Source organism: Sapajus apella, unplaced genomic scaffold (genome assembly GCF_009761245.1).
Source record: "Sapajus apella isolate SASKATOON/1434 unplaced genomic scaffold, GSC_monkey_1.0 scaffold34, whole genome shotgun sequence".
Classification (NCBI taxonomy): Eukaryota; Metazoa; Chordata; class Mammalia; order Primates; family Cebidae; genus Sapajus; species Sapajus apella.
Window position 1 is genome coordinate 23,114,629 of NW_022436974.1, and position 21,738 is coordinate 23,136,366.

The 21,738-nt window shown below is 49.0% G+C and overlaps 2 protein-coding genes across 4 annotated transcripts in view; one reads left to right on the top strand and one right to left on the bottom strand.

The window, feature by feature from the left end:
- Positions 1 to 1,805, bottom strand: part of USP35 (ubiquitin specific peptidase 35) — a 33,205-nt gene extending 31,400 nt beyond the window's left edge. The window contains exon 1 of the mRNA XM_032295901.1: positions 1,553 to 1,805. The gene's annotated coding sequence lies outside the window, so the exon portion shown is untranslated. The remainder of the gene's footprint in view (positions 1 to 1,552) is intronic.
- On the top strand, positions 1,723 to 18,322 carry KCTD21 (potassium channel tetramerization domain containing 21). 3 transcript variants are annotated; one of them, XM_032295906.1, is made up of 3 exons: positions 2,124 to 2,144; positions 2,681 to 2,769; positions 14,999 to 16,560. In XM_032295906.1, exons 2-3 carry the CDS (start codon positions 2,711 to 2,713, stop codon positions 15,807 to 15,809), a joined length of 870 nt encoding a protein of 289 aa, XP_032151797.1. In that variant the 5' UTR covers positions 2,124 to 2,144; positions 2,681 to 2,710; the 3' UTR covers positions 15,810 to 16,560. The 3 variants fall into 3 exon arrangements, with proteins under 3 accessions (XP_032151796.1, XP_032151797.1, XP_032151798.1); XM_032295905.1 differs by lacking the exon at positions 2,681 to 2,769 and having other exon boundaries at positions 1,723 to 2,144; positions 14,999 to 18,322; XM_032295907.1 differs by lacking the exons at positions 2,124 to 2,144; positions 2,681 to 2,769 and adding an exon at positions 2,179 to 2,323.
- The last annotated feature ends 3,416 nt before the right edge of the window (positions 18,323 to 21,738 follow it).

The following is a 21,738-nucleotide window of genomic DNA, read 5'->3' on the forward strand; positions in this document are numbered from 1 at the left end:
CTAAAATTCTGGGCTCCCATGCCCTTTTATCTATTCTCATCTGTCTGCAGTGTAACTGGAGTCCATGTCTCTCTCCCCCACCAGGCTGGGACCTCCCTTGGCAGAGGCCCAACTGCTGTCTCTGAGCCTAGTGCCCAGTACAGAACCAAGGACTGAGGTGTCTGTGAAGGTGCGTCAAGCGACTCATGAGAGACATGTGACAGCAAGATGAGAGAAAACCAAAGATGTGGCCAGAGAAGTACCTTCCAGAGACTGGCCTAACCTTTGCTCTAGTCACTGCCCCCTCCTTTGCCCAGGCCTGGTCTTGCATATCAAAAACACTGAAAATCTTAAACAGCAGCCAAGAAAGCCCCTACAGAGGTCTCTGGACTGGACTGAGGCGTTAGTCCTTCTAAAAATCGTTCAAACAATCAAAGCAAATGAAAAAACACAAAACAAACAAACAAAAAAAACCCAAAAAAACTGTTCCTGGTTAGCCTTCAGGTCAAAAGCTCACAGAATGTCCTAGGACCTGGGGAGAAGGCTTCACGGTGTTACTCAACCTCTCCCTGCCCCACAGCAGACCAGCGCCTCCCAGCCCCTGCTCAGCACTTAAGAGCTGGGGAGGCATTTCCTCCCCTCTCTGACCCTCACAGCCAGCCTCTCTCCTTTGACTCCCCTGGGTGCCAGAGCTACCTGGGGTGCCAGGCTGCCCCTCCCAACACTAGGTGGGGCCCTCCATCTCTGGCCCCCAGGCGTCTGAATGGCGGCATCTCTCCAGGCATTTTTAAACTGAGCTTCTACCCAAGGCAACCCTGGGAAGAAGTCCTTCACCCTACTCTGGGAGCCCCATGTCTGGGCCACCAAACTGTCTCCTGGAAAGAAAAAGATAAAAGGGTTTCATAGGTAAAAAGCAACTGCTCTTCCTTAAAGGGGTATGAGGAGAGAGAAGTGAAGAAGGCAGGAGCAGCCATTCCCTCCTCAAGAACCCATCACACACACCTATCCCTACGGGGCCACCCCTCACAAACCTGTAAGGGCCGACTCCACCCCAGGCTTTCTGGAACGAAGGGCACCAAACTGACACATCAGGGTCTCCAGTTTGCAAGGGCTGTAAGGGGGTATCCCAGGGATATCCAAGGGCTGTAAGGGAGGGTATCCCAGGGCCCAGGATGCTGAGAACAGGAAAAGCCCATTCCAAGCAATGGTGGCCTAGGGCCTCCCAGTTTGTGCCGCAGCTCGGCCACCTCCCTCCCTCCAGTGCGCCCGCGCCCAGCCCACGCTTGAGCTGGAGGGCCCCATGAAAGGCCAGCGAGCGAATGCACTGGGTACTGGGTGAGAATGTCCTCTTACCTGAAGGGGGAGGGAGCAGGATCACTTCGACATACACTTGATGAAAGAGAAGGTTAATGCCCAGAGAGGAGTAGCTACTCGCCCAAGGTCACACAGCGAGGTCCAGGATGCACCCACATCTCCCGACTCCCAGCCCTGGGCTCGCAAGTCCAGGGTTCTCGAATCGCCAGGGTGTAGACACCGTACCCCAAAGCCAGACACACGCCCCCAACCCCCTTACCTCCCAGACCCCAGTGGGCCCTGCCTCCGAGCCGGCTGCTGGGCGGGGCGCTCAGGCCGGGCTGGACGAGGCTGAGCCCGGCTAGGTCAGGGCGGGTGCTCTGCTCCCCTCCAAGGTGGAGACGCCCTCCGCCGGGTCCCAGATGGAAGAGATGCTGCTTCCACTGCAAAATGCAGTCTTCCTACCCCGCCTGGTACAAGCCTGTATGTATCCAGGGAGCCCGACTCTGCAACGCGGCCCCGGGGATGCGGGACGAAGCGGGGGGAGGGGAGAGGTGCGGGAAAAGGGGTGGAGCCGGAGCGGGGGCCACCCCGCGAGCTGCCGCTCGGACCGCGTCCCCTTTAAGGCCAGCCGGCCGGACACCGGCGAGGACGGGGCGGGACGCCAAGCGACTCGCCGCAATGCCTCCTGGGAGATGGAGTTCGCTCTCAGCGCACCGAGCCGCGAGGAGCCCAGAGAGAACTACCAGTCCCGGAGGGCAGCGCGCGGACCCCGGACCGCCACGCCCCTGGGCTGGGCTCCGACCCTCCGCCCCTCTCGCAAAGCTGCGCTGGCCGCCCGAGGAGGGGAGGCTGCAGAGCGAGGGCAGGAGGTGGGTGCGGTGCGAACGGGGGCGGACGGGGGCGCGGGGACTGCCAGCGAGGGGACGTGGGCCCATTGAGCAGCCGTCTTACCATAAGACTAATCTATCCCAGCCTCGCCATTCTCATCTGTGAAATGGGGATGGCAGCGCCTGTGGCTGCGGAGGGGGGAGGTGCGTTTTGGAGCTAGGTGAGCCAGAGAGGGCAGAGCTGAGAGAGGCGGGGCTGGTGGGAGGAGCCAGGGCGCATGGTGGTGGTTGGAAAAGCCCGGATAATAAGGGTCGGGACTATGGGTGGGGCAAGGAGGGGCGGGGTCTCTAGGTGGGGGTGGGGCACTTGTCTGGGCGGAGAGGGTGCTGTAGGGCTGGGGAGTGGGTGCGGAAAAAGCCGATGAGGCCAGCCAGGGTGGGATTGGGGAAGAAGGGGTGGAGACAGATGACAGGGACCTCGCCCCCTCTGGAGAGCCCCGGGCCGGCAGCGCTGTGGCGGCGTGGGCAGGAGCCTGTGATGCACAAAACACCTTCCTTAACTGTGACTGGAAATAAAGGGCCCAGCCCCAAGCCCCTTGCGGCACACCATGATCTCATTCACCTCTCACGCCCTGGAAAGTAGAGGCGTCACCATAGCCGTTGACAGGTGAGGAATGTGAGGCTCAGAAAAGCGAAGAGACTTGCCCCAAACCACTCAGGACTCCGTGCTTCAAAGACCTTGCTTTTTTCCCTGCACTCAGGGAGACAGAGGTTTAGCTTGGAGTTGGGGGCAGGAAAGAAACAAAAGTTTTGATGCCTTGACCTTCGCAAATTGTCTGGCAGGACCAGTCAGTCCCCCCAACCCTTCCGAATGCCGGTGCTACTGTGAGGATGAAATGAGGGATTTGAAAGTACCGTGTTTATAAATTACTGTTAGGAGGAGCAGGAAGACGGTAAGAAGAGAGCTGTTTAAATGGGGTGCTTGTGCCTGAGGAAAAGCACAAGGTGAAGCGTGAGAATGAGCTGAGAAGGTAAAGGAAGATTCTGGAAGAGTTTGGGGATGGTGGTGATTGCTACAGGTCTACGCCAGCTGAAAGAATACCTTGCCGTGCCAGATCCCACGGCATCCTTCTTCCAGCCCACCACTCCCCTCCTTCCCTCTCCTGCCTTTTGCGCAGTTCATTCTGGGGTCCCTGTGTGTCAGGTGGGTCTAGGAAGCACTTTTTCTCTCCTTCCTGTGGGTTGTGATGGTAATGGAGCAGCCTATGGGCTTCTTAGAGAGACGGACTGGGCAAGACAGAATTATAGATAGAGCTCTTTGATGTGGGGTGGTTAAGAAAGGAAGGTGAAGGGTAGTAGTCCTGAGGGCTTCAAGGCAAAGAGTCCTTTCCCCGGTGGACTGAGTAAGGTGGGGGAGTCTCCCGCTTACTGGAAGACACACTACTCACTCTGAGCTTTGTCTTTCATGAAATTTACCCAGCCACGAGCTGTCTATTCTCTTAAGCAGTGGAAACTCTCCTTGCATTTACTTGCAAGTAATCACCTGGGCCTTGTCACATGCCTTTAGATTCCAGATTGAAAATTCAAGAGAGCATGTCAAAATTAGAAAGTTTTAAAAATCCAGCTGGGGAAAATGGATCTGACTAAACAGGAAAGAAATTTCTTCCTCTTCCCCTATTCTCCCTGCTTCTGTGGATGTAGAAAGGGGCACTCCTAGCCCCAGCAGGGGAGCCAGGCACCCATCTACTTAAGTAAAGTTGGCTGTGGTAAGGGGTTAGAATAAAATTCTCCAGAGATGCAGAGGAGAAGGAATGAATTCCAGCTGAGGGGCCTGGCTGATGCATGGGACTTGCCTTCAAGGTCCAGGCAGAGGGGATGGCAGATGCCAAATTGCAGAGGTTGAAGAGGACCCAGGATGGTTGGTCTGTAAAGTAGGGATATAATAGTATCTACTTCGTCTGTGAAATTGAAACAGATTAACATTCATAAAGTGCCTAGCACAGTAGCAACTGCTCAATAATGTTAGCCATTATTATTACTATTGTAGTGTTATTGTTGTGATCATCATCATCTGCCCAGGAATGTGCCTCGGGCTGTACAGCTAGTAAGTGGCAGCGGATGATTCAAATACTAGCCCAGGTAATGCCGAACACCTTGCATGGTCTGCCCCCTAACCCGCACAGCTTCTCCAGTTCTTTTTTATTTTTTTTTCTTTCGAGACAGGGTCTTGCTCTGTTGCCCAGGCTGGAGTGCAGTGGCGTGATCTTGGCTCACTGCAGCCTGACCTCCCAAGCCCAAGCGATTCTCCTACCTCAGCCTGATGAGCAGCTGGGACTATAGGCACATGTTACCATGCCCAGCTTTTTTTTTTTTTTTTTTTTTTTTCATTCTCTGTAGAAACGAGGTCTCATTATGTTGTCCGGGGTGGTCTCAAACTCCTGAACTCAAGCGATCCTCCTGCCTGGGACTTCCAAGTGCTGGGATTACAAGTGTGAGCCACGGCACCTGGCCTCTCTCTCCAGTTTTTTCTGCCCATCCTTGACATTTCTGAGGCCCAGGAGTGGCCTCTGTCAACATTCACAGCGAGCCATGACAGGAGTTTCTTTCCTGCCGGGGTACAGAGATTCTGGGTTCATGAGGAGGTAGGAAAAAATGAGGCCTGAACAGCCACCTTCTCCCAGGCAGGATCACAGCACAGAAGGTAGGCAGGCCTAGTGGTGTGGTTTCTGTGGGTGGGGGGGGTCTATCCAGACTGCCCACCAGGCTTAGATTCTAACTCCTCAACCACATCTGGGCCTTTTTAGCTTGGCCCTGGTTGTAGAAACAACCAGGGTGACATCCTCACCCTTCAAAATTCAGCAACACTTGGCAAGGAAAATTATGAGCTTTTCACGCTTCTTAGTGGTAAATCTGTAACTTAATAAGTCTGGTTATTTATTGGGGTATGGCACTGTGAATGTAATTTTACATCTATTGCCCCTATGAAGGAAGTATTCTTCCCCCTTCTTTTAAAATACAATATTTTTAAAATTTTCAAGCTTACATAAAAGCTTAAAGTACAACCCTTAACCTAGATATAGCAATTCACAATTTGCCAATTGTGCTTTTACACAAACACACACTTCTTTTGGCCAAATTAAGTTATAAACATGTTGATGTTTGATCCCTAAATTCCTCAGCATGTATCTCCTAATAAGGACATTCTACTTCATGACCATAATACCATTATTATACCTGATAAGAAGTCAGTATCACCCAATGTAATAGTTATTAAAAATTTTCTGCTGGGTGCAGTGGGTTGCACCTATAACCCCAGCAATTTGGGAGGCCAAGGCGGATAGATTGCTTGAACACAGGAGTTCAAAGCCAGTCTGGGCAACATGGTGAAACCCCATCTCTGCAAAAACCACAGAAATTAGCAGGGTGTGGTGGCGTGCACCTGTAGTCCAGCTACTTGGCAAGATCACCTGAGCCTGGGGATGTCAAGGCTGCAGTGAACCGTGATCACACCACTGCACCCCAGCCTGGGTGACAGAGTGAGACCCTGTCTCAAAAAAGAAAAAAAAAAATTCTAATTGCCCCAAAATACCTTATATAGTTTCTGGTTTTTAAAATCAGAGCCAGTCAAGGTGTACATCATGCATTTTATTGTATCGCTTCAATCAACTCTTTTAAATAAAGCCCCTTGGCCGGGCATGGTGGCTCATGCCTATAATCCCAGCATTTTGGGAGGCTGAGGTGGTGGATCACTTAAGGTCAGGAGTTCAAGACCACCCTGGCCAACATAGTGAAACCCACCTCTACTAAAAATACAAAAATTTAGCCGGGTGAGGTGGCATGTGCGTATACTCCCAGATACTCAGGAGGCTGAGGCAGAATTGCTTGAATCCAGGAGGTGGAGGTTGCAGTGAGCCAAAATTGTGCCATGGCACTCCAGCCTGGGCAATAGAGTGTGACTCCATCTTATAGAGTTTCTCCACTTGTTTAAATGTGTTTGATTGGTTTATCAATGATTAGATTTGGGTTAGATTTCAGTTTTTGGCAATATGTGTACTTACTGCATCATGTCAGGAGGATATGATGTCAGGGTCTTACAATCCATGAATGCTAAATTTGATTATTGGCTAAGGTCATGGCAACCTGATCTCTGTATTGTAAATTTTTCCTTCTTACAACTAATAAGTAATCTGTAAAGTGATTCTGTGAGTCTGTTATAATTATGTATTCCTGATAACCTTCCACACCACATCCATTGATGATCCCTGCCTGAATTGCAACACTGAGGGTTGCAAATTGGTAATTTTCTAATTCTGCCATTCCTTCTATATTTGTTAACTAGTATTCTCTTTTATAGAATAAATTTTTCCTGTCTCTATCTTTCTCACTCCATTCTTTTCCCCTTCTTTTTTTCTTTTGGGAATAGCATTATGGATTCTTGGGGGTTTTTTGTTTTGTTTTCTTTTGTTTTGTTTTTTTGAGATGGAGTCTCATTCTGTTGCCCAGGCTGGAGTGCAGTGGTGCAGTCTTGGCTCACTGCAACCTCCACCTTCTGGGTTCAAGCAAGTCTCCTGCCTCAGCCTCCGGAGTAGCTGGGATAACAGGTGCATGCCACCATGCCCAGCTATTTTTTGTATTTTTAGTAGAAATGGGGTTTGGCCAGGTTGGTCACAAACTCCTGACCTCAGGTGATCCACCCGCCTTAGCCTCCCAAAGTGCTGGGATTACAGGTGTGAGCCACTGTGCCCAGCCTGGACACTTGGTTTTTTTGTTGCTTTTTTTTTTTTTTTTTTAATTTATTGTGCTATATGGAGTCACTATGAACTTTTCCTGTAAAAGTCCTGGAATCATCAGTTTCTCCAGAAAGCCCTGATTTTGTTTTGTTTTGGAGGAAATGATGACATTCAGAAACAAAGATCCAGGGGTAAGTGTGTTTATTGCTACTGGGGGTCATTTCTAGGCTCTATGAGTGAGCACAGCTAGGAAATGATGGATGAGTGATTGACATATAGATGATAGATGGATAATGTTCATTACTCAGTATGTTTATTGTTAAAACAGCTGGTCCCAACTGATAGGATTGCATGGTAAGTCATTTCACTATGAAAGTAATGCTCATTATGGAAGTGGACAGTAATATAGGAAAAAGGAAACTGTGCAGAAAAGAGCCTTTGCCTACTCCAGGTCGCCATGAGTATACAGGCTGTTGGCTAGGACCTCTGTGGCTGGGTTCAGCTTCCTGCTGAAGATCTCTAGAGGACTGGTTGTCTGATGGGTGTCCAAACCAGGACTTTCCAGAGGCCAGGACTCTGAGGTCAAGAATGCACATGAAGCCCTGGGCAAGGGATTCACCCTCTTTGAGTCTGCTTTAGGTTGTCTGTGAAATAAAGACAATGTGATCTGTCCTGCCTGTGTCCCAGAGTTGTAAGAATCAATATATTTATCAATATGTTTATTTTTAAACATTGCTGATTGTGTCTCTTCAACACATTTATTACCAAATCCCTTCTCATTGTTTTAAAACCAGGGTGAAATGTCATTGCTTTATAATCTGGTTTAATACATTACACTAAGATGTCTTAACCAAATATTCTTTTAGGTTATCAGTTATCAGAGCTTCCAGATTAAATTTTTAATTTTTAAAATCTTTTTTGAAAATTGCCATTGGGATTTGGATTAGGACAGCATAACAACTCTAATTAATTATTTTTATTTTGGGATTTATTGAGATAAGGTCTGGCTCTGTCACCCAAGCCGGAGTGCAGTGCCACGATCTTGGCTCACTGCAACCTCCGCCTCCTGGGACAAAACCAATTATTAAAATAGAAGAAGTTCCTATAGCTATTATCACTTAGGAAATTACAAGGTTTTTAGAAGCCCTGGCCAACAGCTGGAGACAAAGACTAAAATGTATATTGCTGATTATATCACAGTATCACACAACCCCTCACCCTAGTGCCACAAGTACCCTACTGTGTACTAGGCAGTGACTATGCAGGCATGAGACATGCAGTTGCACTCAGCTAACAAACTAGGCAGTGGTTTTCAAAAAAGATTGTTTTGTCACCCATAGTATGAAGATACCATGATCCAGTTTATATACACACAACTAAAACAAAAGTTTCACAACAATACATAAAATTGGTCACAACCCACTTAACGGTATTGATGTCATGACTTGCTAACAGGTCACAACCTTCATTTTTTTTTTCCTGTTTATGGAGGTAAAATTTACATATGGTAAAATTTACTTTTTTTTTTTTTAATTGAGACAGGGGTTTCACTATGTTTTCCAGGCTGGTCTTGAACCCCTGGGCTCAAGTTAACCTCCTGCCTCAGCCTCTTAGGGTACTGGGATTATAGGAATGAACCACCACAGCTGGCCAAAATTCACCCTTTTAGAGGTGTACAGTTACATGAATTTGACAGTCTTTATATAGACATTTGACCACCACCACACCATATTACTTTTTCACCAACCTAATAGAGTATTCCGATGACTACAAAATATGTCTTGTGTTTCTTTGTAGCCAGTCTTTTCACCCTAGGAATTCAGTTATCTGATTTGTGTCTTTACAGTTTTGCCTTTGCCAGAATGTTATACAAATAGAATCATGCACCATGTAAACTTCTGAAGCTGGCTTCTTTCACTTGACGTAATGCTTTTGAAATTCTTATAGGTGATAATGTGTTTTAGTAGTTAATTCCTGCATATTGCTAAGTCTATCCTATTGTGCGGCTATACTACAATTTGTTTATCTGTTTACATTTTAGTTGTTTCTGGGTTTGGGAAATTACGAATAAGCTGCCATAAATGTTCACATGAGTCTTTGTATGGACATGTTTCCATTTCTCTGGGATAAATATCTAGGCGTAGGATCATTAGGTCACGTGATAATTATATACTGTATTAATCCATTCTCATGCTGCTAATAACGACATACCTGAGACTGGATAATTTATAAAGAAGAGATTTAATTGACTCACAGTTCCGCAGGACTGGGGAGGCCTCAGGAAACTTAAAATCATGGTGGAAGGGGAAGCAAATATGTCCTTTTTCACATGGCGGTAGCAAGGAGAAGTGCCAAGCGAAAGGGGAAAACCCTTATAAAACCATCAGGTCTGGTGAGAGCTCACTCACTATCACAAGAACAGCATGATGGAAATCGCCCCAGTGATTCAGTCGTCTCCACCTGGTCCTGCCCTTGACACGTGGGGATTATTACAATTCAAGGTGAGATTTGGGTGGGGACACAAAGCCAAACCATACCATATGCCAAACTATTTTCATCAGTAGTTACCATTTGCCAGCAGTGTATGAGGTTTCCATTGTTCTGTGTACTCACCTTCATTTGGCATTGTCAGATTTTTTTATATGAGCCACTGTAATAAGTATATAGCAGCATGTAATTGTGGTTTCAGTTTTCATACCCTATTGACTAATGATATTGACCATCTTTTCGTGTGATTGTCAGTTGTCTATGTATCTTCTTTGGTGGAGTATTTCTTAGATATTTTGTCTGGTTGTTTTGTTTTTGTTTTTGTTTTTTTAAATAGAGATAGGGTTTCGCCCTGTCAGCCAGGCTGGTCTTGAACTCCTGGCCTCAAGTGATCTATCCGCCTCAGCCTCCCAAAGTGCTGGGATTATAGGCATGAGCCACTGGACCCAACTTTGTCTATTTTTTAATTGGGTTATTTTCTTACTGAGTTTTGAGAGTTCTTTACATATTCTGGTTAACAATCCTTTATCACATAGGTGTTTTGCAAATATTTTCTCCATCTCTGTCTTACTCTGTCATTTTCTTAATGGTGTCTTTTGAAGAGCAGTTTTTTATTTGGATGAAGTCTAGTTTATTGATTTTTTTTTAATGGTTTGTCCCTTTTGGATCCTATCCAAGAAATCTTTGCCTAATCCAAAGTTGCAAAGATTTTCTCCTAGAAGTTTTATAGTTTTAGATTTTACGTTTAGGTCTAAGATCTGTTTTGAGTTTATTTTTCATATATGGCATAAGAGATGAACCACAGTTCCTTTTCCCCCCATATGGATGTCCACTGATCTACATTTTGATAGAGCCAGGGAAGAGGGCCATGTGCAAAGCATATCACTGCAGATGGAGTGGTGAATGCTGCCAGAGAGGGTTGTGCAAGGCAGCAGAAAGCCCTGAGAAGAGAGTTGTTAAGCTAGTGGAGATTTGGGGACAGCTGCACAGAGCTGATGTCTCACAGGCTGGGCCTGAAAGGTAGACAGCAGAGATAATAGAGAATGTAGACAAGGATGGTCTGTGGACACCAAAGGCAGGTGACAGTGTGAAGGAGACTGACTCAGTGGCATCTGGAGTGCATGGAGGGCAGGGTTAGACATGAGAGGGGAAGAGGAAGGTGGTTTGGGCAGGGACGGTGCTTCAGGAAGGTCTGTATACCAGAAAGGCAGGTGCACAGAAGGTAGGGAGCCAAGTGAGGATCTAGGGGTGCGGGGTGCAGGGATGAGGCCTGAGCTCTGGGAGTAGCTATAGGGATGGGTTCAAGGAGATGGAGTCAAGACAAACTGTAGGGCTGAAGAGTCAGGGCTGCCTTCCTCAGGCAGTTGGGTGGCTGAGAAGAGTTCATAGCAGAGTTAGGGACAGAGGAAGTGACAGATTAGGCTTCTGGTACCTGTGTTACTGGTGGAGGGTCCAGACTGCAAGTTGTCCAGGTCCTTGGCATTTTGAACAAAGTAGCAGAGGGACTGAATGTGGTAATTCCCGCACTTTGGGAGGCCTAGGTGGGCGGAACACTTGAGGTCAGTCTAAGACCAGCCTGGCCAACAAACAAAAAGCTTGTCAGAGGAATGAAATGCAGGAACGAAGCAGCGAAAACAGGAATTAATTAAAGTGAGAAAGCACTCTGCAGGGTGGGAGGGGGCCGAAGCAAGGAGCTCAAAGGCCCAGTTACAAAGGCCTCTGGTGTTTAAGTTCCCCATTTGAGGCTCTTATCGGCTACCCCTTATCTGGACACGAAGGATTTAGTCTGTGGCTAATTAAAGGCTGAGGTGAATGGGCACCCCCTATGCAGATAAAGGGATGGTCCCAATCCAAGGCCCCCCCTCTTTCCATCTGAGACATGGTGGAGGGGAGGGTTGCAGGGAGAAGAGCATTTGATCCTTTGTCACCCAGCTAGGGCAATTGGATTTTTCCTTTTGGTTCAGCCTTAGGAAGTTGGTGTTAATTGGCCTTAGGGTCCCTGCCCGCAGACCCAGGGTTTTCCTTTTGATCCAGCTTTGGGAAGTCAGCAGAATTGGCCTCAGATTTTTTTGCCCCCAGACCTTGTTAGTTTCTCTTTTTGGAAGTTAGCACAAATTGACCTTAAGTTCCGTGTCTCCAGACCCTGTTCTCCTGCCTCACCTACAGAATATCCAAGTGGAGGTGGCCAGGAGGCAGCTGGGAACACTTAGCGGGGCTGAGGCTCGGTGGTGTTAGTTCATCACTGCCTGACTGTAGACCTCCCCTACTGATGACTCCCCTCATGTCATGTCATTGTGCCTTTTGCAGCAGGACTGTGGATTTGTGATGATGGACACTGTCCCTGTGACTAGAAAATAGGGGCTTGGAGGACTGAGCTTTGTGACTCAGTAGGTAGGGGGAGATCACCAGAGCACACCCTGGACTCGGGGCAGAAGACCTGCCTGCTAGCCAGCCTCTGCCCTTGACTGCCTGCGCAATTGCTGCTCTCCCCAGACAAATGACCGGGAGACATGACGTCATGGGGGGCGCAGGAAATCAAGTGCTGTGCTGCTTTTGCAAGCAGAGAAGTAGGAGTTTGAGCACCTATCCAGGGTTCCCAGGGAATGCCCTGTGGCTCCTCACCTCCCCCGCCCAGAATGCTCTGAGCACTTCAGCACTAATGCATGGAAGAGATAAGGGTCTGTGGCCCATGGAACTGTCCAGCCTGTCTGCCCCCTGCTCCTGTTCCTGCCATGGAGTTGGGCCACTTCACAAAGCCTGGGCCTGAAACCCAATGTTGAAAGTGGGGTATCTCTTTGTTTACAAGGAGAAACAGACTGAAACTAGAACATGCACATTTCCCGAAAAAAAGAGTTGGAGTAGACTAGAGTCTTACAAAGAGGGCAACAAGGAAGATGATTCTGGACTGAGTAAAGGGGACCCACTCCTGAGTCCAGCTCCTGTCTGGCCCTCTGGAGAGAGAATTGGCCAGATTTAGCCCTGAGTGCCAGCACCCTCCCCAGTTGCTGCCTGGCAACCGGCTCCACGGCAGCAGCCACACCCCCAACGGCGGCTCGCCCACACCTCTGTGGGACCTCCCCACTGTCTCGCAGTCCATCTGCTCTAGGCTTCTACTGACGATTTTGTATTTCACATAGGCACATTTCTCCTCAGACGTTCTAGATGGGGAATGCCTTTCTGAAATATCAAAGTGCCCTGTTAGACAGGTGAGGGACATGCCCCCCACCCCCAGAGACTCGAGGATGGCAGCTGAATATCTCTCGCATTGGCATGGCCATGTGCTCTGGAGAAAGGAGGCCTCGGTGCAGTCAGCCTCTTCAGGAGGCAGACATGTTGAGAAGCTCTCGCCACCCGTGCTGGGTACCTTTGGGGAGGTGTCTTCTCAGAACTGTGTTCTCCATCTGGACAGTTAGTGTGCCTGGCAGGATGGGGTGTGTGTGTGTGTGTGTGTGTGTTGAGACTGGGTCTTACTCTGTTACTCTGTTATTCAGTCCCCCAGGCTGGAGTACTGTGGTGTAATCACGGGTGACTGCAGCCTCCACCTCCCAGACTCAAGCAATCCTCCCACCTCAGCCTCCAGAGTAGCTGGGATACAGGTGGCTTGCCACCACCGTCTTTTTTGTTGTTGTTGTCAAGACAGAGTCACCGTGTTGGCCAGCCTGATCTCAAACTCCTGAGCTCAGCTGATCTGCCCACCTCGGTCTCCCGAAATGCTGAGATTACAGGCATGAGCCACTGTGTCTGCCAGCCAGATAGTTTTTGATGTGCCAAGATTCATTCCTGACCTCATCCTACATCTTCTGCCTGTCCTGTCACTGTGCCTTCACTCTCTCTCTTCCCTCTACCAGCACAGGCTCTTCTGGGGATAATACTGGGACCAGTTCCTCTTGGCACCTCTACCTACCATGTCAGGGAAGGATTGCTGAATCCAGTCCACAGGTGGGCTTGGGGGAAAGTACAGTGTTGGAATCTGGAGCTGAGATATCCTGTTTTCTAGAACATTGGTGAAGGAGACTCACCAGCTATAGATGCTGACAGCTGGGAGATCAGAGGGGCTCTGTTAAGGAGTGAATAGGGTACCTTCAGGAGGGTGCTCTGGACAGAGTCCTGCATTTGCACTGACCTTGCAGCCAGTTTCAGAGAAGTTTGAGGTGTTATGACAGCAAAGGACAGGCTACCAGGAGCCAAGAGCATCTTCATGGCAAGGCAAGTCAGCATGGGTCAGTGAAAGTCTAGAGAGGAATGTTATTTGGAGTCTGGACAGCTGAGTGACCCATTGTGGGCCTTGAAGATAGATGGAAATGACACTAATCATGGCCATTCATTGTCAGATGTTTGAGAGAGAAAAATTCAGCAGTGTCATTGGTACAGAAGGAACACTGAGCCTGGAGTCATAAATCTCAGACCATTTGTTAAGTACTTCGAACGTACCAATCTTTGTCTAGTAAACATTTACACATTTTTCTTTCACATAGAAGAACCTGAGTTTGAATCCTAGCAAGGCATTTCACCTTTCTGATCTTGAGGAATGAATCCTGGTACAGTTTTCCTCATCTGCACAACAGGGATGTATGATGACATTGTCTATGTCAAAAGATGATACAACCTTTTTTTTTTTCCCTTTTTTGAGACAGAGTTTCACTTGGTTCCCAGGCTGGAGTGCAATGGCGCCGTCTCAGTTCACTGCAACCTCTGCCTCCCAAATTCAAATGATTCTCCTGCCCCAGCCTCCTGAATGCCTGGGATTATAGGCACCCACCACCATGCCCAGCTAATTTTTGTATTTTTAGTAGAGATGATGGGATTTCACCATGTTGGCCAGGCTGGTCTCGAACTCCTGACCTCACCCGCCTCAGCCTCCCAAAGTGCCAGGATTACAGATGTGAGCCACTGTGCCTTGCTGATACAACTATTATGTAAGCAAATATATGTATAAACACATAGCGCATAGCTTTCAGTTCTGGCACATTTTCCTTTCTTTAGATCAGTGAGTGGTTCTCTATTCTAACTGAACATTTAGAATCACTAAGGGAGCTCTTTGGAAATACCAGTGCTAGGGCAGTATTCCAGACCGATTGAAATAGAATCTTGGGGCAGGGTGCAGTGGCTCATGTCTGTAATCCCAGCACTTTGGGAGGCCAAGGCAGATGGATCAGGAGGTCAGGAGATTGAGACCATCCTGGCTAACAGGGTGAAACCCCATCTCTACTAAAAATACAAAAAATTACCCAACAAACTTTCTCTACAAAAAATACAAAAAATCAGCCAGGTGTGGTGGCACGTGCCTGTAGTCCCAGCTGCTTGGGAGGCTGAGGCTGGGGAATCACTTGAACTCGGGAGGCGGAGGTTACAGTGAGCCAAGATCGCACCACTGCACTCCAGCTTGGGTGACAGAGCAAGACACTGTCTCCAAAAAAAAAAATCTCGGGGCGGGGGGGGGCAGAGCCAGGCTTAAGGTGTCCTTTCTTTTCCTCTTCCCTTTCCTTTTTCCTTTCTCTTTTCCCCCTCCCTAGTGAAGCTAATGTACTTTGCACAGTGTTGGCAATTATCACCCATTCATCAGGTATTAATTCATTTTGATCCCAAGGGCATAGGCTTGATGTACAATAAGGAGTTAAGGACTGTGAGTTCTCAGATAAGGTTTGGTTATAGTCATTTCTCACTTGTCACCCACTCTAGGACTATTCCAGCACCCCAGTCTCCTGCCATGTCTGACCCCATCACGCTAAACGTCGGAGGGAAGCTCTATACAACCTCATTGGCTACCCTAACCAGCTTCCCCGACTCCATGCTAGGCGCCATGTTCAGCGGGAAGATGCCCACCAAGAGGGACAGCCAGGGCAATTGCTTCATTGACCGTGATGGTAAAGTGTTCCGCTATATCCTCAACTTCCTGCGGACCTCCCACCTTGACCTGCCTGAGGACTTCCAAGAGATGGGCCTGCTCCGCAGGGAGGCCGACTTCTACCAGGTGCAGCCCCTGATTGAGGCCCTGCAGGAGAAGGAGGTGGAGCTCTCCAAGGCCGAGAAGAATGCCATGCTCAACATCACGCTGAACCAGCGTGTGCAGACGGTCCACTTCACTGTGCGGGAGGCACCCCAGATCTACAGCCTCTCCTCCTCCAGCATGGAGGTCTTCAACGCCAACATCTTCAGCACCTCCTGCCTCTTCCTCAAGCTCCTTGGCTCTAAGCTCTTCTACTGTTCCAATGGCAATCTCTCCTCCATCACCAGCCACTTGCAGGACCCCAACCACCTGACTCTGGACTGGGTGGCCAATGTGGAGGGCCTGCCGGAGGAGGAGTACACCAAGCAGAACCTCAAGAGGCTCTGGGTGGTACCCGCCAATAAGCAGATCAACAGCTTCCAGGTCTTCGTGGAGGAAGTACTGAAAATCGCTCTGAGCGATGGCTTTTGCATCGATTCTTCTCACCCACATGCTCTGGATTTTATGAACAATAAGATTATTCGATTAATACGGTACAGGTAAAAGGACCCCAGCAACATTGGAGACGGGGAGTCCCAAGAAGTTCATGTCAGCCAAGGTCTTAGAGGGCATCTTGCCAGTGGTGCGAGGCAGGGGACTTACTAATCTGTATTAATTATGTAGCAGGACTTGATGCCCCCCATGGTGAAGTCCACCTTTTGGAATCCAGTGTCCTCTGAACAGAACCAACTTTTTTCTTGCCATTTTCAGCTGGAGATGGGCGGTTTATTATGATAAGTGAAGAATCGGCTGATGTGTATTAAAGGAGGCCATAGGAGGACTTTCTAGCTGGGACAAAGGAGCAGCAGTTTTCTCCTGGGCTCCATATCTCTGTACCACTATCCAGTGCCGCATTTATCCATCTGTAAAAAGGCTCTGGTGGAGAGGATGGGATGAGAACAAGAGGCTGCCTCCAATTAACCAGGAATAAAGTCCCCAGCAGTTCCTGTCACACCTGCTTCTCACTTCCCAGGGTGCATCCATAATAGTGGATGTTTGCCCAGGGGTGACTGTGTTTGGCTGGCTTGGAATGCTGTGCATTCTCTGAGCCCTGTTAGTGTCCCCTCCGGGGGGGGACAGAGATGAGCTGTGGCAGGGTCTAGAAGAGTGAGTGTCCAGGCAGGGTTCAGAAGGTAAGAATGTCCCTCTTGATGGGGCCTAGTCAAGGAATTCCTGACTTGAGAAAAGGTCTGCTGTCTCTGCAAAGATGTGCAAGTATCTGGAGCCAGGGTAATGAAAGGTGCTTCCAAATCCAGCGTGTTGTCTCACTTTCGCCATTGTTTTCCCAAAAAGTTGAGGTACCATTAAAACAGATCGTTTTAAACAAATATATTATGGATTCTCAGGGTTGGAAAATAATTCACTGATTGCTTAGTCCTCCCCCACCCCCAGAACACCCCAGCACATCTGAGGATGAGCGCCTCTCCCTGGGTACCTGCAAATGATCACCTTGGCCTGCTTGCACACCTCTGCTGATAGGAAACCGCTGCTCCCAAGGCATCTTCTGCCATGGTTGGCTGGTGCTGGCTGTTAGAAAGTTCTTCCTTATATTGAGCCAAAATTTGTCCTGCCACCTGCTGGATTTTGGGTACATACCTTCCCTCTCACCCAGTTATATACCTTTGCTTTCAAAATAGTCACCTTGAGAGGTCATATATTTTTCTGAAAACATTTATTCTTCAGAATTCAGATTCCCCTCTGGGATCTGTCTTCAGAATCAAAGCTCTTTTCTGTCCCTGTCAGTCCCCTTTTGTTATAGTGTCAACTCGTTTGTGACTCACTTGACCCACCTACCCTACCAGCTATGGCTCCACATGCCTTTTGACCATTTTCTGTTGGAAGAGAAAGATTCACGGCCCCCAAAGAGATCCAGAGGAAAGAGACAGGGTCTCTGAGGACGCTGTGCATCAGGGAGCCCAGGAGTGGTATGAACCATAACAGGACCCTTAGGGTAAATCTACAACCCCTGAGACCCTTCCCTCAGGAAAGCGGCCTTCCCCTGTAGCCCTGTGTCCTACCCCTGGGTCTCCATGGGATGCCATCCAGGGCAAGCAAGCCAAGCACTATTTCCAGGTGATGAGCCATGCAGGCCTCCAAACTGCACGTCATGATTCATCCCTAAAGTGAATTTGGCCTTGAGAGTCCAGGGTCCTCCCCCACTGGGCAGGGGTCCTCAGACAAAGCCAAGGAAGCCTGGTGACACAGGCACCTATGGGAGGTGGGCCCAGAAGGGGGCTTCCCATAGGCAGGCCCTGTGAGTAGGGAGCTTGTACATGGGGCTGTGGTCAGAGCCAACTCCCTAAAGGCCCTTTTCCCCCTACAGTGGGACACAGGAGTCTGACAGCTTTCCTTCCGGGTACAGTGGCTCATGCCTGTAATCCCAACACTCTGGGAGGCTGAGGCAGGAAGATCGCCTGAGGTCAGGAGTTCGAGACCAGCCTGGGCAACATGGTAAAAACCCCATCTCTGCTAAAAATATAAAAATTAGCTGGGCATGGTGGCAGGCACCTATAACCCCAGCTATTTGGGAGGCAGGCAGGAGAATCTCTTGAACCCAGATAGTAGAGGTTGTGGTGAGCTGAGATTGTGCCATTGTACTCCATCCTGCGCGACAGAGCAAGACTCCATCTCAAAAAAAAAGATGTCCCAGATCAAGAATACTTGGGAAAGACCCTCATGGAGAACCCAGTTTAGATCAAGTAGCAGAAGCTGTTGTCACAAGACAATTTGAGGAAGAAGTCTTACAGATAACCACTGCCCTTTTTCCTTTTCCATAAAACTCTCCATCTTTTTGGTGCTCCCTAATCCAAGCAGCTTGACTTTAGAGAAGTTGCAGAAGCAGTGAAGCCACTAACATGCTGTGACTTTGTGCAAGTCACTCACCTCACTGAGCCACCTCCATTTCTTCATCTGCGAAATGGACATAACAGTAATACATAACCCTACCTACCTCACAGGGCTGTTGTGAGGATCAACTGAAATAATGTACTTGAGAATACAGTATAAATGATCAAGGATTGTTATTCTTTGTGTCTGCTCATAATGGGGAAAAACACCAGTCTTGAATCACTCTGACAGGTTTTGAATCCAGAGCTCCAAGGCTCTGTAACCTTGGACAAGTCACTGAACGTGTCTTGACTTGTTTCCTCATCGGGTAACAACCCCTTCCTCCCAGGGTTATGCAACTTAAACGAGTTGGTGTCTGTGAAAATTCCAAGCTGGGCCTGGTACATAGGAGCTCAGTGCTCTTGCAGGAGGTGGTCATGGTGGACTGCTGTGTGGGGGACTAGGAGTCCCAGGAGAGTAGAGTTTAACAAGCCGTTGGGGGGCACTTGCTGTATGGGCCCTGAAGATGGGAACAACCACTAATAAGCTCAGCTAAGTTCAGCCTGGAGCAAGCTTAGAGCTTCACAATGTGCTGTGGGAACTCAGGGAAAGAGCTCAGTTCTCGGAAGGGGCCTTGTGGATGGCCAAGCTGGGCCTCTGAGGGTAGATTGGGCTTGATAGAATAAGCAAGAGAGGCTGAGATTGTGCCATTGCCCTCCACCCTGGGCGACAGAGCAAGACTCTATCTCAAAAAAAAAAGACAGATGTCCCAGGTCAAGAGTACTTGGGAAAGCCCCTCATGGAGAACCCAGTTTAGACCAGGTAGCAAAAGCTGCGGTCACAAGACAATTTGAGGAACAAATCTTACAAATAACCACTGCCCTTTTTCCTTTTCCATAAAACTCTCCATCTTTTGCGTGCTCCCTAATCCAAGCAGCTTGACATTAGAGAAGTTGCAGAAGCTGAGAGGCTGAGATTGGGCACAGGGAACAGCAAGAGCAGGGCTGGCAGGCAGGCAGGGAGGACGAGCAAGGGAGGGTGTACGTTCACACCGCCGCGGCACAGTCATTGCCTGCATCCAGCTTAGGTGAGCTTGGCCTTCTGCTTGGCAAAAATGTGAGAAAGAGAAGAAACACTCAGCAGTGCCAGCAGCACCATCAGTGGACAAGTGAGTCTGAGTGTGAACTGTGAGCAGGGATGTGCTTCTTGTGAGCCACTCACTGCCCTGGTGAGACCCCGTGGCAATCTCACCTGGACTCTGTTTAGCCTTTTATCCTGCCAAGGCCTCCGCCCCAGCTGAAGGAGCAATGCCAGGAACACATCACTTGCTGCCCTAGGTATGGTCCCATGCATGCAGCGGGACAATTAGAATGCAAGCTTGAGGGAACCCTAGGCACCCACCTTGCTGTGACCACTTCATGAGCACCAAACAGAGGCCCCGTATGCTTGAAGGCCAGCAGCAGGTACCACTCTGTGACCTCACGCCCTCAGCACCTCCAAAAGCCCTCCACCCTTTTAAGAAGGCCCTAGCCTCATGACCCTGGTCTGCCTTTGGGCCAGAGCTCCCTGTGCAGGGGCGCCCTTGCCCACACCTCAGAATTAGCAGCCCAGGATGCAGCCACTCTGTTTTGTAAACTTCAGCCTAAATCACACAGCATTTATGTAACTACCCATTTATTCACCCCAAACTTCCAGCTTCCTTTTACAAATTACTCTTAAAACAGTCTGGCATCAGGCTGGGCAGGGTAGCTCAGGCCTGTAATCCCAGCACTTTGGGAGGCCAAGGTGGGTGGATCACTTGAGGTCAGGAGTTCGAGACCAGCCTGCTGAACATAGTGAAACCCTGTCTCTACTAAAAATACAAAAATTAACAAGGTGTGGTGGCACACGCCTGTAATTCCAGCTACCCAGGAGGCTGAGGCACAAGAATTGCTTGAACCCAGGAAATGGAGGTTGCAGTGAGCCAAGATCACACCACTACACTCCAGCCTGGGCGACAGAGCAAGACTGCCTCAAAAAACAAAACAAAAAAAACAAACGAGAAAAAAGTCTGTCATCTGCGGGGGCTTAGCCAAGGTCAGCCCTGGGCCAATTTCTTGGCCGAAGAAATTTTGGCCCATCCCTTTCCTAAATTACAGTTTCTCCACACTGACCACCTACATCTGCCTGTGTCCCAGGCGGCTCTAGACTGATGGGAGCGGCTGGCTGGGAAATGAGGCCCGTGATCTGCTCCCAGAGCAAAACCACCTTGATAACAGGCCCATCAAAGGGAGGGACAGGACTCTGGCAGCTCCATCTGCCCAGACAGCCTGGTGACCTCAATCTCCTTCAGAATCTTTGGGACAGGGTGGCACCAGCAGAGATGTGGAAACCGTTCGGTGACACATTCGCCCCAGTCTGGGGCACAGGGACCAACGGGGGCTCACCTAGCAACCCATGGCACGCAAGACCCCACCAGACACAAAGGACAGCAAAACAAGCTTTGAGGCGGGGCTGTCTGGCTCTGACGCTCATAAGCAAGTGCAGCCTGCTCTATCTGACCCTCCCCACTCATTTTCCTAGTCCTGTTTCCTACCAACTTCCCTGCCACTCCCACCACCCCACCACCAAAACACAGGGCATTTCACAGCCTTTGTCACCATTCCCAGTGAGCTGGCAGCCCCAGAGTGTTCTAGCCCATTCACTTCCTTATGCCAACTCCCTCTCCAAAGCCCAGGTTACCCTTTACCGAAGAGTGGGGCAAAGGCCTTGCTGAGCCAAATTTGAAATCCCTAGGGATCCCACCAGCTCAAGGGCAAAGGTTAATGTGTTATGACATGGGTACCCCTCCCCAGCCCCAATTAATTATACATCCTATGTTGGATTTGCTTACTTGACACCCTTTCACTTGACACCCTGCATTAATTTAAGTTACCAAGTTCCTTCACACCCAGTTTCCTTTCACGGAACCACAGGCTATGTCTTGCCATCCCACACTTATCTGGGCCTCCCTTTATCACTCTGTCTTCACAGCTCATCCTTCAACACTCTGTGTAAGCCCTGCCTCCTTGGCTCCACCCAGTAAAGTCAGGCCCAACCCCTGCTGTGCCACTCCATACCTGGTGAGGACTTTTATCAAAACACTGCACTTGCTCACAGGTAGTGCTGTACAGGTAAAGAAAGCCCTGATCTGTAGTGTAGGCCAATTTCCCACTAAATACTGTCACCATGGTCAGTTTCAAATAGCTACTATCACCATGGTCAGTTTCAAATAAATACTGTCACTATAGTTTCAAGCCACCAATGGGATGTCACCATCAAGCTGGAAGACAGGTATACAAGAGGCTCTGCTGAGCCAGGGAGAGCAGCTCCAGCCCCTACCATCTTTCTGCCTGATCCTGGTAAGGGTAGGGGCTCTGTTGTGCCAGACTAGGGACTGGCCCCCGGCATCTTCTCCCACCACTTCATCCTGTGACATGAACCTGTGAATATAATGCTTACTGATGGAGCAGTCCTGCAATATCTGTATTTTCCAGTGTGAACTGCTGGACTGCATAAGCACTACTGGGCATAAAATGACGAGCAAAGTGGAGTCACTCAAATGCCATCTCACACCACTAATATGCCC

Bases quoted from the DNA above. Each gene is read 5' to 3' on its own strand.
- KCTD21 (XM_032295905.1), top strand. From the start codon at position 1,723: ATGCAGTCTTCCTACCCCGCCTGGTACAAGCCTGTATGTATCCAGGGA. The intron at 2,145-14,998 runs GTGGGTGCGGTG...CACCCACTCTAG, and splicing joins CTGCAGAGCGAGGGCAGGAG to GACTATTCCAGCACCCCAGT.